At 24.0% G+C, this 24,634-nt stretch overlaps 7 protein-coding genes across 7 annotated transcripts; 3 read left to right on the plus strand and 4 right to left on the minus strand.

The window, feature by feature from the left end:
• Nucleotides 1-635: 635 nt before the first annotated feature.
• Nucleotides 636-2,005, plus strand: PVVCY_1306080 (aspartate carbamoyltransferase, putative; the record flags this gene model as incomplete). The annotated part of the gene is made up of 3 exons (XM_008624279.1): nucleotides 636-1,124; nucleotides 1,268-1,765; nucleotides 1,874-2,005. The coding sequence occupies 3 exons, from the start codon at nucleotides 636-638 to the stop codon at nucleotides 2,003-2,005; spliced, it is 1,119 nt and encodes a 372-aa protein (XP_008622501.1).
• A 3,025-nt stretch (nucleotides 2,006-5,030) lies between these two features.
• PVVCY_1306090 (conserved Plasmodium protein, unknown function) lies at nucleotides 5,031-8,861 on the plus strand (the record flags this gene model as incomplete). The annotated part of the gene is made up of 1 exon (XM_008624280.1): nucleotides 5,031-8,861. One exon carries the CDS (start codon nucleotides 5,031-5,033, stop codon nucleotides 8,859-8,861), a length of 3,831 nt encoding a protein of 1,276 aa, XP_008622502.1.
• Nucleotides 8,862-10,000: 1,139 nt separating this feature from the next.
• Nucleotides 10,001-12,319, plus strand: PVVCY_1306100 (conserved Plasmodium protein, unknown function; the record flags this gene model as incomplete). The annotated part of the gene is made up of 11 exons (XM_037634796.1): nucleotides 10,001-10,026; nucleotides 10,109-10,260; nucleotides 10,359-10,407; nucleotides 10,490-10,532; nucleotides 10,650-10,826; nucleotides 10,969-10,999; nucleotides 11,109-11,200; nucleotides 11,378-11,515; nucleotides 11,612-11,678; nucleotides 11,795-11,889; nucleotides 12,176-12,319. The coding sequence occupies 11 exons, from the start codon at nucleotides 10,001-10,003 to the stop codon at nucleotides 12,317-12,319; spliced, it is 1,014 nt and encodes a 337-aa protein (XP_037490843.1).
• A 56-nt stretch (nucleotides 12,320-12,375) lies between these two features.
• On the minus strand, nucleotides 12,376-13,568 carry PVVCY_1306110 (thioredoxin 2, putative; the record flags this gene model as incomplete). Its single annotated transcript, XM_008624282.1, has 4 exons — nucleotides 12,376-12,573; nucleotides 12,721-12,754; nucleotides 12,962-13,011; nucleotides 13,377-13,568. The coding sequence occupies 4 exons, from the start codon at nucleotides 13,566-13,568 to the stop codon at nucleotides 12,376-12,378; spliced, it is 474 nt and encodes a 157-aa protein (XP_008622504.1).
• Nucleotides 13,569-14,833: 1,265 nt separating this feature from the next.
• Nucleotides 14,834-16,405, minus strand: PVVCY_1306120 (rhomboid protease ROM6, putative; the record flags this gene model as incomplete). The annotated part of the gene is made up of 1 exon (XM_008624283.1): nucleotides 14,834-16,405. The coding sequence occupies one exon, from the start codon at nucleotides 16,403-16,405 to the stop codon at nucleotides 14,834-14,836; it is 1,572 nt and encodes a 523-aa protein (XP_008622505.1).
• A 1,043-nt stretch (nucleotides 16,406-17,448) lies between these two features.
• Nucleotides 17,449-18,181, minus strand: PVVCY_1306130 (conserved Plasmodium protein, unknown function; the record flags this gene model as incomplete). Its single annotated transcript, XM_037634797.1, has 3 exons — nucleotides 17,449-17,475; nucleotides 17,673-17,768; nucleotides 18,044-18,181. 3 exons carry the CDS (start codon nucleotides 18,179-18,181, stop codon nucleotides 17,449-17,451), a joined length of 261 nt encoding a protein of 86 aa, XP_037490844.1.
• Nucleotides 18,182-19,278: 1,097 nt separating this feature from the next.
• On the minus strand, nucleotides 19,279-24,097 carry PVVCY_1306140 (conserved Plasmodium protein, unknown function; the record flags this gene model as incomplete). Its single annotated transcript, XM_008624284.2, has 4 exons — nucleotides 19,279-19,631; nucleotides 19,808-20,238; nucleotides 20,411-20,572; nucleotides 20,667-24,097. The coding sequence occupies 4 exons, from the start codon at nucleotides 24,095-24,097 to the stop codon at nucleotides 19,279-19,281; spliced, it is 4,377 nt and encodes a 1,458-aa protein (XP_008622506.2).
• Between the last annotated feature and the right edge of the window lie 537 nt (nucleotides 24,098-24,634).

A 24,634-nucleotide genomic window follows, 5' to 3' on the forward strand; every position in this document is an offset into this window, starting at 1 on the left:
AGTGAAATATCACTTAGCATTAATCCCAATTTATGTTATATTATATGTAGCTTATTTCTCTAATTATAAAATTGAAAGTTTAATTTTTTTTTTTAATTCAAGGATATGCCTTATTATATTCAAAGTTTGTACAAATATATAGGAGAGAACGTCTCAATAAAATACTAAAAATTTTTGGAAAATGGGATTTTTATTGCATATTATTCTTCACACAGTTATTTTCATTAATTATATACGTATATAGTGGTTATATATTTGTTTTCTTTTCTTTATTTTGTGCATTATTTTTTCATTATTTTGTAATATTTATGATTTATTTGGTTTAATAAATAGTTTTTAAACAATTATAGTATTTCATCATATTGAAATTTCTCGAATAAAAAAAAACAAAAAAAATTTGTGTACAGTATTTTATTTCCATTTTTTGCGATTTTGAAAAAATAACTAAATGATATATTTCTTTTATATTTGCTTTCATTCATATTTGTCTCCAATTTGTAAATTTTTTAAATTACAAGTTATGTTTTAATATACCATTTTTTGCCTTCATCAGGTGTTACATATATTATATATATGCCTATTTTTATTATTACTGAATAAATATAATATACTAATTTTTATGCGATATATACAAAATGGGTAGGATCATTGATTCGATAGTTTCAGGGGGTGTTCTTTTAACAGCCACATTATTAACATGCAAATATCTTAAAGACAGAAAAAGGCAACTAATAATTGAAGGACAGGGTGAAGCAAAAACTAAATTCAATGTCGATCTGAATAAAATAATAGAAAAAATGAAAAATAAACATGTTATAAATATTGATGATATAAATGATGAAGAATTGATAGCAATTTTATTTACAGCAAAAACATTTGAAAAAATATTAAGAGATAAGAAGGACTCCAAATATTTGAAAGATAAAGTTTTCTGTAGTTTATTTACAGAACCAAGTACACGAACAAGATGTTCTTTTGATGCTGCTATTTTAAGATTAGGCTCAAAAGTAATAAATATTACGGATGTAAATTCAACATCCTTTTATAAAGGAGAAACTGTGCAGGATACTTTTTCTGTTATGTCAAAATATGTTGACGGAATTATATACAGAGATGCATCAAATGTAATACAAAAAATATATTATGCATAAATTCATTCACGCATTTGCATATATGTATGTGTATTTTAGTTTGCATTTATTGGTTTTGTGTTAGTTTAATTTATTTATTTATTTACTTATTATTATTTTTTTTGAAACATTCGCAGAATAATATCGATTTGGCAATTGAAACGTCAACCAAGCCAATAATCAACGCGGGGAACGGAACTGGAGAACATCCAACACAATCACTTTTAGACTTTTACACAATATATAATTTTTTTCCATATCTTTTGGATAGAAATCCAAATGAAAAACTTAAGATTGCATTTGTTGGTGATTTAAAAAACGGAAGAACTATTCATTCTCTTAGTAAATTACTTAGTAGATACAATGTTAGTTTCAATTTCGTTTCATGTAAATCACTAGACATTCCTGATAATATAATAAATATAATATCTGATAATTTGAAAAAAAATAATTTTTATGACGAAAATTCTATAAACAAATATGACAGTTTAGAAAAGGGAATAATGGATACTCATATTGTATATATGACAAGAATTCAAAAAGAAAGATTTACAGATATGAGCGAATATAATAAATACAAAGATTCTTTCATTTTGGATAATAACGTATTAAGAAATACAAGACCCGACGCCAAGGTATACAATATATGCATATAATATATTTTTTTTAATTTTGTCATTTTACGTAAACAATATAAAATGGTATGTCTTTTACATTCTTTCATATATTTATTTTATTTTCAGGTCCTTCACCCCCTTCCAAGGGTTAATGAAATAAAAGTAGAGGTTGATGAAAATCCTAAGAGTGTATATTTTTTACAAGCTGAAAATGGTTTATATGTACGAATGGCATTACTATACCTTATTTTCTCATAAATATGTTTATGTAAGAATAAATACAAAATTAGTAGAAGGGTAGAAGGATAGAAGTAGGCAAACAATACATTTTATTCGTATAATTATGGACACTTATATTTATTCAATAATTTTTTTTAACTTATATTTTTTTTGTTAATAATGAATATGTAGATATTATGAACAAAAGTCATACAATTATTTATGTATATTTGTTTTATAATATATTTGTTCAAAAATATATAATATATCAATAATTTTATTGTTTTTATATGTATGTTTTAAATTTGATGCATTAAATTGTTTTGAAAGATCCATGTTTTTATTTAAGAGAATGAAAAAGATAATAACCACATTTTTTAAATATTTAAAACGACAAATAAATGAATGAATATAGCATTGTATTTTAAAACAATTATGATAAAATATTAATTTATTAGTATTTCTTTAATGTGTCTTTTTTTTTAAAAGAAGTAACCTATTTACGAGTATATAATAGAATACCAAATCATTGTATTTATGCATAGGTTATCATTGGAAAGATACAACAGCATTAACTATATATTTAATAGCCATATATAATAATTGGTAATATATTTATTATAATTTAAAAAAGAGAATAATATATTTAGAAGAACTTTACTCAATAGCATATTTGTTGTCTACTATTATTCTTAAATGAATAAACATATATTATAAAGAATTATTTTTTATATATTTTTTCTCATTATGCAGTTAAAAAAAAATGTATTAATTGGTAAAAGGTACATTAATGAAGAAATGGCTATATTACTGTCAATGTAATAATCCAAAAAACAATGCAATACTTTTTTCAAAAGAAGTAAATATATGCATTCCCTTTATGCGTGTGTGTATAAATTATTCATGGAATATATAAAGAATTATATTAATAAATTAAAAATGCACATATATTTATTTCTAATGAATGTGCAAACCTTTTCCATATAACCTACTAATATGATACATACTATAAAGCTAATATATGTATTAAAAAATGTTTAAATTTGTTAAAAATTATAAGAATACGTACACATATACAATTTTTTCAACAAGTGCGAATATTTTATTATTCATTTATGTTTATTTTCATTAATACCTTTTCTATGTTATAGTTTTGCACGATACATAGAATATTATAAATATATATATATATAACATTGCTTTATTATTTTTTATTTAATTATCGAACATTTTCCCTTCAAGTATGTAGAACATGATACGTGTCTCCATTCCGTATAGATAAATGTTCAAGTATATACAAAATATATTAAATATATATAGTTATTACATGTGTTTTTCCCTTTTAGCATTCTTATAGATACTTTATTCCTTTTCGTAATATTTCTACATACTATAACTACCACTTTAAAAGTTAATGCTTGTATTGTGATTTAAAAAATTATTATTAAAGAAAATAGTCTCATATTTTATTATTATTGCATAATAAAAATTAATAAAAAAGGGAACATGAAAAAAAATATAGCTTTATTTTTAAAAAATATATATAATTGAAGAAAAATATGTAAAATACCAATTTCAATGGAATATATTTTTATTTTCTCTTTTTCTCTGTTATATATATATATATTTTTTATTGTTAATACTTTATACCTTTTTTAAATAAACTATAGATGTTTTTTAGTAATTATTCGGTGTACCCTCCTAATTTTAGCAAAAAAAAACAACAAATAGAATTATAAATTACATTTATTTATAATTAATCCATTTAGTTAAATATTCGTTTATTATTGTTTATTAATATATAATAAACGGCGATGCAAAAACTATAATTTTATAGCATAAAACTTGATATGAAAAATTCCCATTTCAAGTTCTTGTTTCATTAATATATCAGTAATATTTTTCTTTTTTTTTACATTGAAAAAATGAATATCTTTAATCACATATATACGTGAATTTAAATATGCCTATACAATTTTTTTTTTCTATTAAATATTGCCATAAATTGTATATATATCATAATATATAATATTAAATAATTATAGGTATAACGTAGCCTATATATGCGCCCTTCAGGCTAATTTTTGAAAAAAAAATAGCACTTATATGTCATAAAAAAAAATATATATATTTTTGCAATGGTATATAATATTTTTATGCAATACATTTATTTTATAAGTTTTTTTTGTCTATTTCATTATATTTTTATGTAAGCTTAATCATATTAGTTTATATAAATAATAATAAATTGTATGTTACCATTTCAATGATATGCTATATGCGTTATATGTATAATACATTATTATGTATACATAGCTAATATAAATACATAATTTTTCATAATTTTCCAATAATCGAAATTTATAAAAATTATAAAATAAAACAATATTTTATATTAACATAATAAATGTTTTTAAGTTTGATATCATTAAAAAAAACAATATAACAGTAAATTAATAGGAACGAAGTAACATATATATTACAAAAAAACATGATAGCAAAAAAAAAATACCATAATAATATAATAATAGAAAATAAAATTTTTTTCTATATTATATTAAAGTAAATTTTTAATTTCTAAATACAATAAAAAAGGAATTAAAAATATATATATAATTGTAAAAAAATATATTTATATCATAAAGGGGATTATTATATAAAAAATTGAAGAACGTTGTTAGTAATGAGTAAATATTTTATGAAGGGGAAAGTTTAATAATATATAATAGAAATACGAAATATACGTTGATATAGTTAAAAAAAATATATTATATAAATAGAGAATTACAAATGTAAAATTGGCAAATGTACGTAAAGTTAATTTTATAAATATATATCTATTAAGATAAAAAAATATATATATTGATTGATTAACGTTTTCAAGGAAAAGCCACAAAGAGTAGTAGAATAATAATAATAATAGAGAGTATTAGCACAGGTCAAATTAATTTATAGAGTATTGTGTACAGGCGTATATGCGTGTAGGCATATGCATACATATGCATAAGTTTCCCCACACTAAAATGCGTGTACGAATATTTACTCAAACATAGAAATATCTAAAATGGCGGCAAACGAAAATGAAACTTGTCATATAAATTATATGGGTGTATTAAATAATGGAGAATTGAATGCAGATGGTTATACATATAAAAAAAACTATTCACATAAAGATATTGGCATATTGAATAGATTCAGAAAAAATAATAAAATAATGGAAAGACAATATAAGAAATATATGTTGTATGCATTAAAAACACTTAATATTCAAGATATTAAAAATGATGACCGTGAAAAATTAAAAAAATTAATAAAGAACTTGGATTATAAGCAGTTAATAAATCTTAATGAAAATATAAAAAATGATAAATATGTTACGCTACATAATAATGATAATTTATGTTATGATTATTTATCGACTTTTTTTTTGAATACCATAAAAAACGAGAGGAAAAAAAAAAAAATAGATACAAAATCATGGAGTAAATATCCAAATAATTACGATAAAATCATTATATATGTAATGAAACATCTAATGAAAAGGAAAAAGAAAAAAAGAAAAAGAAAAAAGAAAGAAACAGATAATCAAGAATACGAGAAAAAACATTTAATGAAAAAAATAAAATTATTATTTTTTGAAAAATTGATAGAAAATTCAAATAAAAATGAGCTAGTAAAATATGTGTTCATCATGGAATATATAAAATATATGAGTGACGACATAATGGACCAAATTATAAATCAAATATCTCATAGCCGGAACGATAAGACCAATGAAATAAGTAATAATTTGATATATTCTGAAAAAGAAAATAACACATATCGTAACAAACACATAAATATGATGTTGATACCTGATATGGAACATTTTTGGAAATATTTTAATCCGAATAATGGCAATAATAATAATAATATAATGGATATAAAAAAAATCATAAAGAGTAATCTTGAAAAAATAAAAAGAATGTTAATTCAATATATATGCAATTATAGTAAGATTCGAGCATCTTGCTATTATAATGATGAACATAATTATCGTAACAGTTATAGTAAATTTGTAAAAAGCAAAACTGGTAGCAATAAAAACAATTTTGGTAATAAAATAAACGTCCGAGATATATTAAGCATAAAACGAAATGATAATTTTAAGCCTAAATTTAAGATGCTAAAAAAAGGCATAAAAAAAAATGTGAGTAAAAATTTATTCCATCAAATAAATGTAGAATATTATAATAGAGAAGAGGAAAAAAAAAATATAAAATATGAAAATAAATTATTTCCTAACGATAGTAGTCGTATTGTTAATTATTTAAAAAATGAAAATAGTTCAAACATGAAAATTTATTCATATCCTTATATATATAAAGATATGATGAATTTTTTAAATACATATCTCACGTTTTCTTTTGAAATGCTAATAAATTATTATGTTTATAAAAATATAGAACATCGTTTTGGAGATCGATACCAAAAAAATATTTTGAAAAGAGAATGCGCTAATAAAAATGTTAGTTCTAATTATTCTGCTAGCCACAATATAAATACTATCAATGAAGATAATAATTTAAATTGTAATAAACTTATATCGGTAAATAAAAATTCAATTGTTTGTGAATTATTAAATCATTCAAATTTTTTGGAAAAAGAATTAAATCACCTTTCTTCGAACATGATGAATATATCATCAATTGGTTCAAAAAATTTTGACAAAATATGTTATATTTATAAATTTCTAAATAATTTATCGTGGAGTAATACATTTTATAGCAATCGTCTTAACAATATATCAAATAAATATGAAACCGACCTCATGTATAATAAGTTTTATTGTGATAATTTGATCGGAAATAAGATATTGCCTAAAAAAAATAGTTATGTATTTGCGTATTATAAACAATGTTCTACGGATGGAAGCAATAATTATACCAATGATGGAACGGATGCAAATCAAAATGGTAATGGCGGAAATTCAGGTGAACATAATAATTATACACATAATAATAATTACAATGATGGAGGGTGTAACAACAATAGTAGTTTTGGTGGTAATAATGGAAATGAAGGGGATAGAGATAACAATAATAATGATGATAAAAATGATGGAAGAAAAAATAAAAATGAGGAAGAGGATGAAAAAGAAGAAGAAGATAATGAAGAAAATAATAAAAAGAGGCCAAAAGATGGTAATAATAGTCCTCATAATAAATCTGTAGATGATCATGAAAATTATTACAAGTTAATAAAAGAAATAGAAACTTTGGAGAAAAACGAAATTGCTAATGAAATGAAAAATGGAACTAATAATTATTGTGAATATAATAACAAAATAAAACTATTAGATGCAGACAAATGCACAATAGGAGCTGAACAAAATTACATTGGAAAGGAAGACGAGATAAATAATAATCAGCTATTACATAGTACCTCTCCTAATATGGGCCATCCATTAAAATTGCCTCTCCTACCCGAAATGAGTCACCCTAACTCATTTTCAATATCTTCCCCTCGTTCTCCTATGCAATATGGGCAGGAATGTAATATAGGTGAGGGTAATAGTTATGATATGAATAATTGCTCCGTAATAAATTCCAACATACCCAACGGTTCAATGAACCAAGACATCAAAACTTGTTCAGGAAAGGGAAGTCCTATCCAATTAAATGATCCTGATTTTGAAGAAGCATGTGATATTAGGCTTATGAATAATGCAGAGAATATGAAATTTTCTCAATCACCTCCGACAAGTTCATTACATGCATCTACATTACACTTAACCGACGTGAATGAATTAGTTTTATCGCCTACTCAACAGTTATTATATTCTAGTAGTCCAATGAAATCACCCAATAATTTCCCCAATCCAGGCTCACCTGTTTTCGATGCTAATTATAGTGAAGAACATATGGAAAAGGTTGCATCGAACTATTTAGCTTCTTCTCCTTATAGGCATGATATATTTTCTGAATATGGAGTATTGGGTTCTTTTTTCGAATCATTAGAAGAACTCGAAAGCAAAAGCGATAATAGTGAAACTGGAAGTGATAATGAAACATTCAATTATAACTTTTCTTTAAATGGAAATGGGGAGGACGGTAATAATGCCCAATCAAAAAACGGAAATATTCAAAAAGACGAAGTTATTTATAATTTTAAAAAAAATAATAAAACAAAAGTTTTTCATGCATGGTGTAATAAAGGGGAACACGAATTAAATTATGATAATAAAAAATTTAATTCAGTTATAGATTGGATAAATTATATTGAAGATTTAATGGCAAATACGGAAATAGATGGTGAGTTTGATGAAAAAAACAATATGGGAATTGGTAGTGATAATATTGGTTTTATTGGTAATACAGGAAATGGAGAAGGCAATATAAACAATTCTATGAATCAAAATGATATGATTGGAAATTATTATAACAATGAAAACTTAGGGCAAATGAATATGAACAATACTAATGAAAACAATCCTCTTATACATAACAATGGAGGTGAATATTATAATAATGAAGGTTCTAATTTCAACAATCCACTAATTCAATATGGATGTGATAATAACAATACTGAGAATAATAACTATGGAAATAATTTTGAGGGTGAAAAAAATTTACTTCCTTTTTATAACAATGCAGAAGATAATGTGATTTATAATACTAATGAACAAATACAACAAGAAGGGAATAATGGATTTTTTCCAAGTTTTGAATTAAACGATAATAAAATGGCTAATGGAATGATTAATGTTGATGCAAATAATACTAGCGGTTTTATATGGGATGGTAATAGCGATAATGGATTAAATAATAATAATGATCCGAACAACTCCAATATAGGTTCTGTTGGCAATGGAAATTTCGATTCTTTTGTTGACTCGAATCTCGATCAAGGATAGAAAAGGAATAAGCAAGAACATACCAATGACAAAATACTAATGAACACATATTTATTTTTTTTTTTTTATCTACTATCCCCTTTTTCTTACCCAATTATGTGGGGAAGACAAGTATATTGTGCATATATATCACATTTGGGAAATTCAAAACATATATAGATTATGCATAATACACATACTGTGCCGAGAAAATAAGCAATGTGCAATGTTATGTACAAATTGATACGCTCATCGTCTACACACGTACAAGCATGTACATATATATAATCGCGCAATTTCATGCATTTTTGATAAATGTCATAAATATTAATTAAATGTATGATTCTTAGTTTATTTTATATTTTTATGCCCTTTATTCCTTTATATTACTTTTCTTTTCATTTGCATTTACACTTGTTTATCATTATGGTCATTATTACCTATTTATTCTACATAATTTGAAAAGTTTAAAATTTTATAAATTTAATTTATATAATTAGCTCATTTGAATTTGTAATTAAAAACGATACTATGCTTTCATTTCGTTTTTTTGCATATTTTTTGCTACTTTGCATTTTTTTTCTTTTTTCTCTCTTTTTTTGTGTTATATTTTACAAATTTTAAAAACTATATTATCACGAAATAAAAACTATATATTATTTAAAAAGAAAATAAACATATATTTACTAAAGTATACACAAAGTATATATATATATGTTGTTTATATATATATGTGTGTATGCACACTATTTTACTAATTTAGACAACTATTGAATATATAATTATTACGGCATTGTTGCTTTGCATTAATGCCTAATAAAAATAATTATAAGTTCGAATGGCTATGTAAGTACACTAAAATTGGTATGTCAAGTTACGACGGATATATATATACATACATATTTGTTCGTTTGCTCCGTTACATTTACGAACTACAATGAAGTCAAGGACAAATATGCATTGCGTACATTATCTAACCGCAATTATTATATACATGGGATAGTTCCTATTTTCTTTACTTATTTTTTGTTTAATTACAATTTTATTATGATTGTTGTTGGCGGAATATATATAAAATATGCAATGCTATGACATTTCCGCCTCGTCATATATATATGAATAGAAAGATATAAGTATCTGATAAAATATTAAAATAAAAAATGGAGAAAACCGATCATATAAAAAAGTATAATAATTCTCTGTATATAATACCATGATATAATTTCCGTTAAAATATTTTTTGTTGACTTATTTAATTTTTTTTCCAGAAAATATAATAAATATTATGATATAAAGCTGGAAAAGTTCAAAAAAAATGCCTTTGAAATTATTGAATATAAGGATAAGATAATAAGAATGCTATGTGCCATACTGGAGGTGCAAGGAGTTACAACTGTAAACATTAAAGAGTTTGTTTCAAGTAATACACCCTTTATATATATAGCTAATAATAATAAAACTCACTAATAAATATAGAGTTAACTAAACAATGCATTCAATAACCCTTGATATGTGTAGGCACAACAGATCAAATAAAAGACCACTTACTTGAAAACAGTGAATATGAGTAATACGAATGAAAAAAATAAGTGGTAAAAAATGTATATACTCTTTATATTTATCTATATTATTGTTATTTTTTAAATTAGACTAAAATCTAATAAAAAGAAAACATCATCTCGTAAAAGAACAGTAATAAAAATGGAAAGAAGAATAGAGTGAACATACATATATATGAATATTTATATTTTATAATTATACAAAAATAATAAATTCACGTCATTCTTTTATCTACATGTTTTTACTAAGCTAATAAATATTCCAGAGTTCAAAAAGTCAAAAAGAAACAAAGAATTAAATATATTTTCAACTCCAATTAAAAAAGATGAAGAATCATATAAAGAAAAGCATTTATCTGATTCTGTTTTAAGTTCTTATAAATTATCATTAAATGATAAAACCTCTGAAAACAAGATAATGAAAAATGTAGTACCTATGCATATCAATATAATGATATATATATATATATTAATGTTCCGTTGAGCATTTATCAACTTATGTGTGCATTGTTTTTCTTCAACATTTTATTATATATTTGTCTAACTTTATACTACTTTACACTTTTCAGACAAATTCGAGAAGCCTTTTTGTTAGAGAGGGTAATTTGGAAAACCTTTTTATCTATCTCCTCATTCCGTATCAGTAAAATTAGAAAATATATGTACACATGCATATAAATTTATTTTTTTTGCTTCTTATCTTTAGTAGACATAGAACAAGATAGGGTTCAAAGTGAGACTGAAGAAGACAGTTTTGTCAGCAGTGACAATGTGAATAACGACGAATATGACCAAAATGTCGTAGAAAGTGTAAAGGAAAAAATAATAACTTAAACATATTAGAGCAATATTCATATGCCTCTTGTTCAATTATATAAATTGCCTTAGTGTTCATATAAATTTCATTGATTTGGTTTTTCCATTTTCCTATAATATATATTTATTCTTATTCATTTTTTTATCCTTTTGCAAAAAAAGCATAAGAAGCCGATAGAAAACGGCAAAAATCCTGAATTAAAATTCGAGGATGACTATAAAACAAGTGTTAGAAAAGAAGTTAGTAGTTCGAACATTTTATCCAAAAATAAAGATATCTATACAGAGGAGTGCCAACTGGTATATTTTATTTGAATACGTACATAAAAAATATATATACATATGACATGTAAATATACTAAAAATGTATGCATTTCTTTCAAATTTCAAATTCAGTGTTTAATGCCCAATACGGAATCTTTACATGGAAACTTCCCTCCCGTTTTTTATAAGCTAAGTTGTGGTATTCTTTTTTTTTTCGTATCATTTTCAAGTATATGTATGATTCATTTCCTTTTAGAAGTATTCAATATATGTATAATTTTATCACCATAATAATTCATTTTTTTTTTTTTCAAGATCATATTTTTCACTTAATGTGTGTCTATGAAACTGTAATAAGGAGGGAATGCAGAAAGGTAATAGAAAATATGTTTAAATGTGTTAAAAATAATGTTAGTTACATTGTAGCATGTTATAATATGCTATGATCGATAGAGAACAAAAATCGAGGGTTATATAATTCTCGATTTGCATCTCAGTGATTAATATTGTTTATTTTTTATAAATACTTTTTAAACAAATTTCGTGATTGAAAAAAAAAATATAAAAAAAAATTAAAAAATTTAATTAACATAAAAAAATTATTCATTAATATGATTAAAAAAAATGTATATAAACAATAACACAGATGATATGCATATATTATTAATGGGGTTTTTTCTTTTTATTTCACTATAGACATGTTGTATTTGTCACACCGAATTAAGTGAAGAAGACAAAAGTGAAATAATAAATAAAGTAAAACATGAAAAAAAAGAAAATGACAAAAAGAGCAAACTCTTATTTAAAGCCATGAAATTACAAGAAGAAAGCAAAGATTAAAAAATAATGAATCTGCAATAATATATATCGATTAATGGATAATATCATAGCTTATTTTATAAATACTTTCTAATAGTTGATGCTAATTCATTGCTTGTAACAAAATGCTCATTTTTTGCTAATACAATTTTGTTTTTAATTATAATAGTTGTGGGTAAAGCTTTTATGAAATTTTTCTTTGCAAGTGCTTCATTAGTGTCAACATCAATTCTTAATATGTGAATTTTTTTTCCGAAATTCTTTTCCAATTTGTCCTATTATATGAAAAAAAAAACATTAGTTGCATTAGTATAAATAATAATGATAAAAAATAACAAAATATGAATAGTTAAAAATAAATATATTGACAAAAAATGAATTATTATACATATGCACACATATATTTTATTTTTCTATATTACCAATTCTGGTCCTTGTAATTTGCAAGCGTGACACCTGTTAATTTGAATTAAAAATAAAAAAGGAAAATAATCATGTTTGAAAAGGTGTATAAAAATCAAAAGACAACACAATAGACAATTTATAAAACTCATAAAAATGTAAAAAAGAGTAAAACTTTGCAATAAAGTGTGCATAAAACATGACATTATATATATGATAAAATAGGGAACACCATGCATAGTAATATATATTTTTTGTTACCATTTGGCATAGAAATATAAAATAAATACAGTATCCTTCATATTAACACCCTAAAAAATATAAAATAATATATAAATAATAAATAAGCAAATAATTAGTTATATACATATATATAAGAGGGCATTGGTATTATGTCCAGGTGCATAGGAGACCGTAGAAATAATAACTCCGTCCTTCATTACATTTTCACACACATCAAATTTGTATTTTAATAATAATGCATAAGTTTACAAACTTGTATTTATACATGCATATATAAAAACAAATTATGATGCGGGTAAAAATGAAAAACACAGCATGAATATAATGTCGCAAGAAATGGTTGTATTTAATGTTTATAATTCGGTGTATTAAAATAACAATAGGCAAATATATATAATATATAAATAGCTTAGAATGTGTATTTATTTATTACATTTATATAGTCAGTGCCATTTTGTTCCAATCGTGGCATCTTATTGTACATACGTAAAAAAAATTTATCATATTTATTTAATGGTGTTAAATGACTATCTCCTCCTGATAATGTAGAGTCTTTAGCACATTTTATATCCTTAAAGCAAAAAAAGCTTAGGATAAAAACTAGTAACGTTAATATGTGCTTCATGATGAGTTTCTTTATAGCTTCTTTAATAATATTGATTTCAGGAAAATGATTATAACGTTAAATAAAAAATTAACGAAAATATTACTAATTATATTTATTCATAAGATCAATATTATCATGTATATTAATATAATAAAAAAAAAAGAAACTATAATTACTATATTAAAAAATTATATATAATTAAAAATAAAATTTAAAAAGGCAACAATAATAAATAAAAATAAAAAAAATGAAAAATCCTAAAAAAAATAAATGTAAAAAAAATATATAAATAATTATATAATAAGCGTAATATATTATAAATATAGAATAATTATTAATATAAAAACCCGGTAAATAAATATCTTGCTTTGTTATACCTATTCTTAAAATTTGCTTTTTTCTTTTTCATTTTCTTTGTTTTTCATTTTTTTTTTCTTTTTTCCCCCTTTTTTTCTCCTTTTTTTCCCTTTATTTTGTTTTGTTTTCTTTTAGTTTTTAAATATATACTATTTCGTTAAGCTTTTTATACGTTTGAACCCCAATATATAAACAACTAAAAATAAAACATTTTATTGTGCATGCGAAAAAAGGGTGATAGTGTGATAGCTTTACCATCCCCCAAAAAATGTTGTTATGTCAAATTAGAACGCGAAAAATCCACATTAAAACATTCATTGCATATTGTTTATATATATTATATTATTACGAAGAAAAAGTATAATTTTTTGTATATAATTATGTTGTAATAAGGCCCTTTGAAAAAAAGGCAAAGGAAAAAAAGTTTTCTACGGTTTCATTTTTTTATTTTATATTGATTATATTTTAAATTACATAAAACACCATTCCTAAATTTTAAGGTTTAAAAAAATCGATAAAATAATAACGTCGTAATTTTGTTAGAAATTGCACACAAATGTGTTTAGGGTTTTTCATTAGTTAATTATGTATGCTATACACATATATAAAAATGTTTTATCGCATAATTGAAAAAAAAAATAGCGAAAAAAAAATGCAAGGTGGTATAACATGTTTTGGGAACCAAAATACACAAAAAGGAAACAAGAAAATAATATATTAAATATATATGAATATAATATGCATATATATATGTGTATAAAAATATATAATGAGTTTTATATGATTCAAACCAAATAAATAATACATAAAAATGAAATTGTAAACAAAAAAAATTATATATATTCCCCATGCAAAATAATATCATACATGTGGTGATTATGTTTTTTTTGTTGTACTATGGTACACCCGGTAGTGTTATTTGTCTTTCACTTTTCCATTTGTTTCAAATTGTTAATTTTCATTGCATGAATTTTTGCGCGTCTTTGTGATTTTGCATATTGGATCATGTATAATTGTTTGTTTATTTGTTGCATATTTCGTTGATCTAATGAAAAAAAATATATAGTTTGAAGTTTTAAGGTTTTCATGAAATCTAGTAAATCTAGATATGTATTTTTGTAATCAAGGTAGCCATTTTGAGTAGATAACTGAATAAAGGGATAATAATTATAGTTGTTATTTATTTTTCTTTGATAATAGCTATATAATGCACCGCCTAATAAACCAAATAAATGTGCTGACCATGCAATATTAAAATTATTTCTTTTGTAAAATAAAAAAATGAAATTTGTTAAAATCGACATGTGACATAATTGTAGGGCTGATAGTTTTAAATAAGGAAACGGCAATACAGAAACAAATATTTCATTTGGTTTAACTACTGATAAAGTGTATACGAGGCCCATTATAGCTCCAGATGCACCTAAAAGTTGAGTTGATCTGTTAATTAAAACATATGGAATAGTTGACATTACAGAAGATAAAAGGCAAACACTAATTATATCTTTATTTGTAATTTTTTTTTCTAAAGTATTTGATTTGTAATTAAAAAAATAATAGTAATTTGTTTTTTCTTCTTTAATTTCTGGATATAATAATGTATTGGTAATTGTGTGGAATGCCCACATGTTGAATAAAAAATGTGGTAATGTCATATGACTAATACTAGCTGTAAAAATGGTATGATAACGTTTTTTTTTTAAATTTTCATATGAACATATAAAATGTCTAGACATAAAATTGTAAAACCTTTTATTTCGAACAATATCACCCAATCTCCAGCATAAAAATATAACTCCATTAGCAGCCAAAAAAAGATTATGTCCACTTAATAAATCTTTTCGATATAAATTATTTTCAATTATTTCTTTAAAATTTCTTTCTTGTATTGGACTTTTTCCTGTGTTACCACCAATGACATTCCCCATATTGTAGCCAAACATATTATTTCTAATGACAGTAAATTCATCCCTTTGATAATTTTCTTCGTCTTGTTTTTTTTTTATATTATTTATTTTTATCACATAGGTATTTTCATCATCTACATTGATATCACCCATTTGGGGATTTTGATCGGTGGTATTTGGTCCATCCTTTTGTAAAATATATTTGTCCGTTTGTTCCGGTCTTGAAAATATATTTATCCATTTAATAAAATTGGGCATCATTTCATTATTCTGGTATTTATTTTCATCTTTCTTGGTATTATATGTTAACACTTTTTCTTTTGTTGTATATGTTTCACCCTCTTCCACCTTTTTGTTGCCCTTTAATATATACACATGATATAAATAATCACAAGCAAAAAAATAAAATGAGCTAAAAACAATAAGCTTGATTTTTTCTTTCAGCTTTATATTTTTCTCCGTGTTTTTAATTGCAGTTTCTTGTATTTTTCCCACCACTTTGGTAAAAGCATGAAAACGTTTGCTTATATTTATATGTAGAAATCGATATTTAAAATAGTTAGTTCTAAAGTACTTATAATAATTAAACATTTTAAATTTTTACATCATTATTTGGATTATGCATAACATTAAAATTGATACATTTTTTGTGAGGACGAACATATTAATTTTCAACTTTTATTTTTAACAAAAAAAAAGGTATAGTGTTACACCCTATAAAGCGAAACACTGCTTATTGAAAAATAAAAATCATAAAAAAATAAAGAAATTAAAATATAGTACTAACATTGGGGGGGGGAATATAATCATATCGCTTAAAAAAAATGTAGCTATAAATAGTAATAGCTGTAATAGCGAACTAAATTTGATATCATCAAATATATATGAACATTTTTTTTTTATTTTTTGTATCAATACATACATTACTACAATATTTAGTTTTATTAGAAAAATAAATATTAATAAATAGTGTAATGTAATATATAAATATTCATATTAAAAAAAATTGTTTGAAATTGAAAAATATAGCTATTTATTTAGTTCTATATGAATACTTATTATTATCATTACTTTATGTTTTCTTTTTTTGGGGGATTAAAAATGCTGGTATTACACATTTATCCCTTGGTTAAAAAATAAGAATGAGAATAATAACAAAGGTGGAGAATGATTTTTTTTAGACTTTCAAATAAAGAACAAATTGAATGGTGATAAATAAGAAAGGTACATACCAATTAAAAAAAATACACATATATATATTAATAAGGTGTATATATGGTGAATTTCATTTCTATAAAACATTATAGGGTAATAATTTTTTTATTCGTTTTTGGGATAATAAATTTAGTGTTTTTATATATTTTAGTTTACTTTTTATTAATATTGTGTGTCATGTTTAATGTTCGATAATGCAATTTTAATATTACAAAAAAAAAAATATAAATATATAAGTGATAAAACAGTTAGGCAACTAATCTATTGAATGATGGCATGGTATCATACAAAATGTGCCTATAAAAAATAGTAGCAAATCTTCAAAAAAATATGGTTTTAAAAAAATGATTTTCTTATTTTTTTTTCACTATTTTGAGCATTACAAATATGGTAAATATAACTATAATTTAATGATTGGGTTAATTATTTTTTTGTAAGTTCCTTTTCTGCGTGTTTATAAAGACGAGAGGAAAAATATATGATGAATTATTTGGTACAATATACACACAAAAATGTATATATGCATGTAGAACAATCCGTCGATAGTTCGTTTCAATAAATGCAATTACATGCACACACATTTATATAGTGTGGCAATAGCATGACGGTTATATTGCCACGTATTTATTTTGTTATAACTTACGAAACGGCGGATATTGCAATGAATTTTATCCAGGGGATAGTAAAAAAGTAAGAATCCTCCTAGAACTTTCCCGGATACTACGAAAAAACTTTTAAACTGGGGCACAAAGAAAGGCAAAAAAGAGTAATAATAAAATTAGCAATAAGATAAAAATGATCATATAAATAATAATAAAGGTGAATAATTTAACAGGAAAGTGATATTTATATAAGGATAACTTTCCATGTTAAAATGTTGCACATTCAAAAAAAGTTATACTTAAGATGAATATATAAAGGCATGATGTTGAAAAACGCTCATCAACATACAAGTAGGTACACACAACACACATATATATATTCATATAATTTGTTTAATTATTTGTTAATTACGTAGTAGGGAGTGTATTTTCCAAATAATAAATTTCTAAAAAATCCATATTTGACATTTGGATGATATTCTTTGGGCATCTGAAAGTTGCCCCTTTTCATTTCGCAGGTCTCATAAGGTAAGCTAACTTTTTGATTCATTTTGTAAATATGTATTTTTTTAAAATAATAATATACAAGCAACACAATAGCTAGCTAGCGAAATTATCGTACCAAATTAAAATATCTAATAACGATAATATAAAAATGTAACGAATAAATGTAAATAATTTAGTACAATTTTCTTTTTATTGATAAAAGTCTTACATATTTGAATGAAACAAATAATGCATTTTATCAAAAATAAAAAAAAAACATAATTATTTTTACATTTTTTTGAATATATTATGATTATATATTTCTTAAAATGTTATATTATTTGGAAGGGAAAATTATATATTTAAAAGGGTTAGTGGAAAAAAGAATATATATGATTATATATAATACTTTTTTTGTTATCAGTTTAAGAAATGCACATTAAAAAATTATTATAGTGTGAAAAAAAAAAATAAAAGAAATAACAACAATATAAAAACAAAAAAATAAAAAAATTAAAATAATTAAATAAATAATCGAAAAAATTTAAGTTAAAAACTGATTAATTTGACACATAAATCTGACGGAAAAAATACCATGAAGGCAAAATGAAGAAAAATAAAAAATAACTAGGTATACGTAGAAAACGTGTGAACTATTTATACGTAGATATTATGTGCGATGAATAATTTCCAACGAAAAATATTTTGAAAATATGTTAAAATGTAATATATATGTGTAGTGGAGGAAGTTATATCGTTTTAATAATAATTGAGGGTATAAATTGTTAAAATCCAAATAAATATTTTTATCGTTTTAAGAGGCTATCATATCTATAAGTACACACATATGTGTATTGATATATATGGGTTAAAGGTGTGGATGTGAATCTATATAATGGGTAATCAAATGGGTATCATATTTTTAGCTATAAATATATACTATATGTTTTACCTTTTTGACACACAACAATAATGGGAAAGGTTGCAATGTCATCACGTAAGCATAAGTATATTTAGCATATCCTCCTTTGTGTTTGATCTTTAAAAATTATTTTTGTGTTTTCATGGGTAGGCAATTTACCGAATAAATGATAATGTAAATTAGTTTGCTATTCTTTAAACATGTTTTAAATTATACACACTATATTCACAGTCTCACTATCACTGAATATTCTGCACTTTTCTAAATCCAGCAAAAACTTCACCATTTGTAGGTGTATTCAATTCGCTAACGTCTTTTACATTATTGTTCCATTTTATGGAAGCTTTATTATTATGATTAATATTTTTATTTGAAGTGTGTGTAATAGTTGGATTTTCAACTAAGTTAGCATTTATTTTTTTGTTTTTTTTTTTCGTTTTTTTATACTCCTCATTTTCCTCTTCTTCGGTTACTGTTAAGTCTGATAATTCTTGATGGAATCTTATCTTTCGTTTTTTTTTAATTATTATTTTTTCCCCTTCATCTGTATTTACTTCTTTTCTGTATATCACGTTATCAATTTTTTCAAGGACTGTCAAAAAAATATAGAATAAAATAGGTGTCAATATTAGGTATGCATATTACATGTGCTTACGTAAAATTATAAACGCCAAAGTATATAAAAAATAAAAAACAGTCAAACTATGCACACGCAAATACAGGTTAAGAAGTGTAACATCTTTTCCCTTTTTATTAATTTTGAATTACTTTGCTTCCTTTTGGCTTCATCTGCAATATCATATTCCTTTGGGAATTCACTTCCATTATAGAAATTTGACATATAATTATGATTTGCTTTTAAAATATCATCATTATCTTTGAATGGCTCATACAACGAATTTTTTAGTTTTTTTTTGACACTTTTAGTACTGCTAACCGAACTATCAGATTCAAAATCACTATATTTTACATCACCTAAACTACAATTTATTAAAAGTTTTTTTCTTTTTAATAATTGTTTTTCTCTTTCTAGTTCTAGTTTTTCCCTATTTGTTAATTCTTTATTAAACTCTTTTCCTTGATATGTAAATTTTTTCAAAAACATATCCTCTTCTAATTTTTCCATTTCTTCATGATATTTTAGTTTTATAACTTCATTATCGCTATTGTATTCTTCATTATTTATGAATTCGTTAAGGCTATAAAAGGATGGAAAAGATATTGATAATTTATTGATATAGATGATACATATCTCAAGACAGTTAGTGGTTAGCATAGATCTGGACATAATACATCATTCGAGAAGTGTGCACATAAAAATGAAATAAGGCAAATGAAAAAAAAAATTTATAATGATAAAGACAAACTTACCCTTCGTTGTTGTACTGATCATCATCATCAAATTCATCTTCGTTATATTTTTCCTTCTTTAGAACCTGTGCTCGCCTTCTTTCTTCTGGGTCGTCTATATTTTCGTCTTCACTTTCTTCTGCTTCCATTTCAAACATGTTCTTCATTCTGTCAAGTTTTATCCTGATAAATTTGTTAAAAATAAAGAAATGTAAAGAAGTTAAAATGGAAAAATATAAAACAAAATACAATGTATGCATTCTTTATAGTGTTATACCTTTTTTTTTCATCTAAATATCTTTGTCTTTCAACAATATCTTCAATATGATTAGCTTCATCCTGGCTTTCATCAAATTCATTTTTTTTTTTCTTCTTATTCTTTGTTTTAGGAATTTCGGTACCTAAGTCGTGTTCGTCATTTTCTTGATAATCTGTTTTGCTTTTAAAAAAATCTTTATTCTTATTTATATGATAAGATTGACTATTCTCAGTTTCATTTTTTTGATTATCATTATTTTTATCAAAATTTTCATTAATGTTATCTTTGTTTGTTTCATCGTCATGTTTATTTGGATTTTCATTAATTTGGTCAATAATTTGTTCATCGTCAAGTATTTTTTTTTTTTTTTTTTTTGGATTTATTTGTAAATATTTCATATCTTCATTATCACTGTTAATTTCCGTTTTATCTTGCTCGTTATTTTCTTCAATTATTTTCTCTTCTGTTTTATTTTCCACTTTTATATTTTGAGTATTTATTTTATTTTTACTTAAAAAATTTGTTAATTTCATTTGTTTGATATCTTCATTGGAGCATATTTTTTTTATTTTTTTGGTTAACTGTTGTTCGTTTTTTTTCATTTCATCGTAATCCTTGCTCGGGCCATGCTTTAAATCGAATGCGCTTACAGAATCCGTCCCTGTCACATTTGAATCGATTACTTCGCTTGCTTCCGCCTCTTTAACGTCATTTGTGTTGGCAGCCTTTGCTTCAGCCTCTTTAGCGTCATTTATTTTGTCAACCTTTGCTTCAGCCTCTTTAACGTCATTTATTTTGTCAACCTTTGCTTCAACCTCTTTAACTTCGGTTGTGTTGGCAGGCTTTGGTTCGAAATATGTTTCTGTCTTTCCCATTAGACCAACACTTTTGCTGGTATCAGGCTGATTGGTAAATTCTTCCTTTGTGAAACAAAATGTGGTGTCCTCAAACTTTCGTTGCTCAGCTACTAAATTCGACATATTCCAGATTTGAAATTTGTTGAGTTCATTTTGAACATTCCACATGTCTTTGTATTGATCCAATAACCATGGTTGAACATTTAGTTCAAAATTTATTGGATGATTATCACTATTTTTAATAATTTTGAGAAGTCCATAATTTTCTGCATATACTCTTCTTTTACTATATTCTAATTTTTTATTTATACTTGGAAATTGTAGAAAATAATTTATTAAGATATTTTTTTCGTCAATATTAGTTGGGGCTTTTATATATACTAAATCATTATTATTTGATTTGTGAAATTTATGAATATTAGGATTAGAATATTTTGGTCCTTCGCCAAAGTATTGTGCAGCTGATTCTAATAATGAATATACATTAAATGTTTTTTTATGATCTTTTTCTCTTTTTTTTTTTTTCATTTCTTCTATAGCTTTTTTTTTTCTTTCTGCTTCTTCTAGTTCTCTTTTTTCAGCAACAGATAATTCAGGATTATCTATTAATTTATCTTCATCATTGATTTCATTTTTTTTCAAAGATTTTTGTTCTGTTTCATTCCCGTTAGCATTACTATAACTGCTAATGTTATTATTACCACCAGTTCTATTATTTGGTTTAACATTCCGTTTTCCCATTTTTAATAATTTTAATTTCCCCCATGGATTGTCTACTAGCATATCCACCTTTTTATTTGGATCTTGTTCGTTTAATTTTTTATTGATATGGTAAAACATAGGATGTAAAGTAAATCCTCTGATATCTGGATTTATTGATTTGGGAATAACATAAACACATGGCATCTCTTCTTGTGCATATCTCATAGATATGCATAAATTTAAATAAAAAAATAATTCCCTTCTTTTTATTGGTTCTAATATATTCATTTCTTTTATCTTCTCATTATTTTCCTCGACAGTTGATATATCATATATATTTTTTTTTAAATAAGATATATATTCTTTTACTGCTTTAATTTGTTGGTTACACAAATTCACTAAATTATCGACTATTATTAAATCTTTCTTTTTGTAGAATATGCTACTATAGTCTGATGAATTTTTTTCTTCAGAATTTTGAGAAGGTTCCTTTTCATTTGGGTTATCTGTTTTTTTATCTTCGTCTTTTTTTTCCTCTTCTTTTTTTTCTTCTTCTTTTTTTTCCTCTTCTTTTTTTTCCTCTTCTTTTTTTTCTTCGTCTTTTGTTTCCTCTTCTTTTTTTTCTTCGTCTTTTGTTTCCTCTTCTTTTTTTATTTGGTCTGTCTTAACATTCATTCCAGGTTCCCCATTTGTGTTTTTATAGGACGAACCTAACTTGCTTAGTGTAACGAAGCAGTTGATTATGCTTCTTCTATTTTTAGTTAATTTTTCAAACCATAAAAGTTCCATTTTTTTTACTTCACTTTTATCCATATTATCCAAAATAATGTTATTTTCAGTTAGAAATATGTCTTTTTTATTTAAAGGAATTATAACATTTAAACTTTCAGAAATATATTCTTCGATATTATATTCTTTTTTTAAAAATGATATATAAATTGATTTTAGTCTTATTTTATCATCATCTGTTTTTACATCTTCCATTAGTTTTGAATTTTTTATTTTTTTGCTTTTTCTCACCGTTTCATTTATTGCACCGTCTATAGGGGCATTATCTTCATTTTTTTTTTTCTTTTTTTTTTTCGTTATATTCTTTTTTTCGTCATAATCATTATCACTTTCATTTTCCTTTGTTATATTACTATTTGTTTCATCTTTTTCACTTTGTGTGCTATTCCCCCAAAGATCGTCTTCCTCGCTTTCTGCTTCCATTTCATTCTCCATTTCTTCGTCAGTTTCTTTCTCCTTTCTTTCTTCTTTTCCTTTTTTAATTTTTTTATTTTTTTTATCGCTTTTCATTTTTTTTCTTTCTTTCTGTGTGTCTACTTCATCTAACTTGTGATTCTCATCAATTGAATGATTTTCATTATCAGGGGTTTGTTTTTTTGAATCAGAATTTTTTAAAACAAAATCTTTTTTGTTAAGCTTAAATGTTTTTATTGGTTTTTCTGTCTCCTTTTGGGTATCTGATTCATCACTATTTTGTGGATTGAAACTCTTTTTCAGTTTTCTCATTTTTTTTATAACTTTTACTTTGGGATTGTTATCACCATTATTATTTTCGCTTTCTTTTTCATTTTGATCATTATTCACAACCTTATTTTCATCGTCTGGTTCGATATCCTCCTCGACGGGGTTTCCCGACAAAGGGTTGGAAGTGCCTTCTCCCAAACCCAGCTCATCGCCTTTGTCAATCAATTTATCTTTATTTTGTATTAAGCTATTATCGATATCTTGTTTTGAGTCTTTTATTGATTCATCTTCTGATTTTTTACTTTTTTCGTCTGCTTCTTTTTTATTATTATCATTTATCACGTCTTCATTTTTATAATCATTTTCCTCTTCGTCTTCGTCTAATATAAACTTCTTTTTTTTAAAAATATTCATCATGAATAATTTTTTTTTCTCAGAATAATTAAAACAATAATTTTTCTGATTTTTTTGTTTAAAAGGATAATATAATAATTCTGTTTATATGCATTTTATAGCATCCTTCGTTTTTGGAATAAAAAAAAAGTGTGTAAAAATATGAGGTTAATATTATGAGACTGAGGACAAACTAAACAATCATATGCTATAAAAATTGGCAATAAAAAAAATTCCTTCAAAAATAAGAAAATTTAAAAATATGATATAGCTTATCCTTTCAAAAGTGATATTGAGCCAGTACAAGAGGCAAAATAATTTATTGTTATTTATTTTCAATTAATTTCATACTACATATTTGATTACATAACATATATTATGTGTGCGTGTATTTTCTCTCAAATTTAGTAAGGCCTTAATAATCCTATTATTGGAAGACACATATATGTTATTTTATAAGTGAAAAAAAGGGAAAAAGAAAAACAAAAAATGTAGTATTCGTTCTTTTTTTCACAATAAATATATGATACTGCTTTGCTATTTTGTTTCAACTCTTTTGTT

The sequence above is a fragment of the Plasmodium vinckei genome (genome assembly GCF_900681995.1).
Source record: "Plasmodium vinckei vinckei genome assembly, chromosome: PVVCY_13".
NCBI lineage: Eukaryota > Apicomplexa > Aconoidasida > Haemosporida > Plasmodiidae > Plasmodium > Plasmodium vinckei.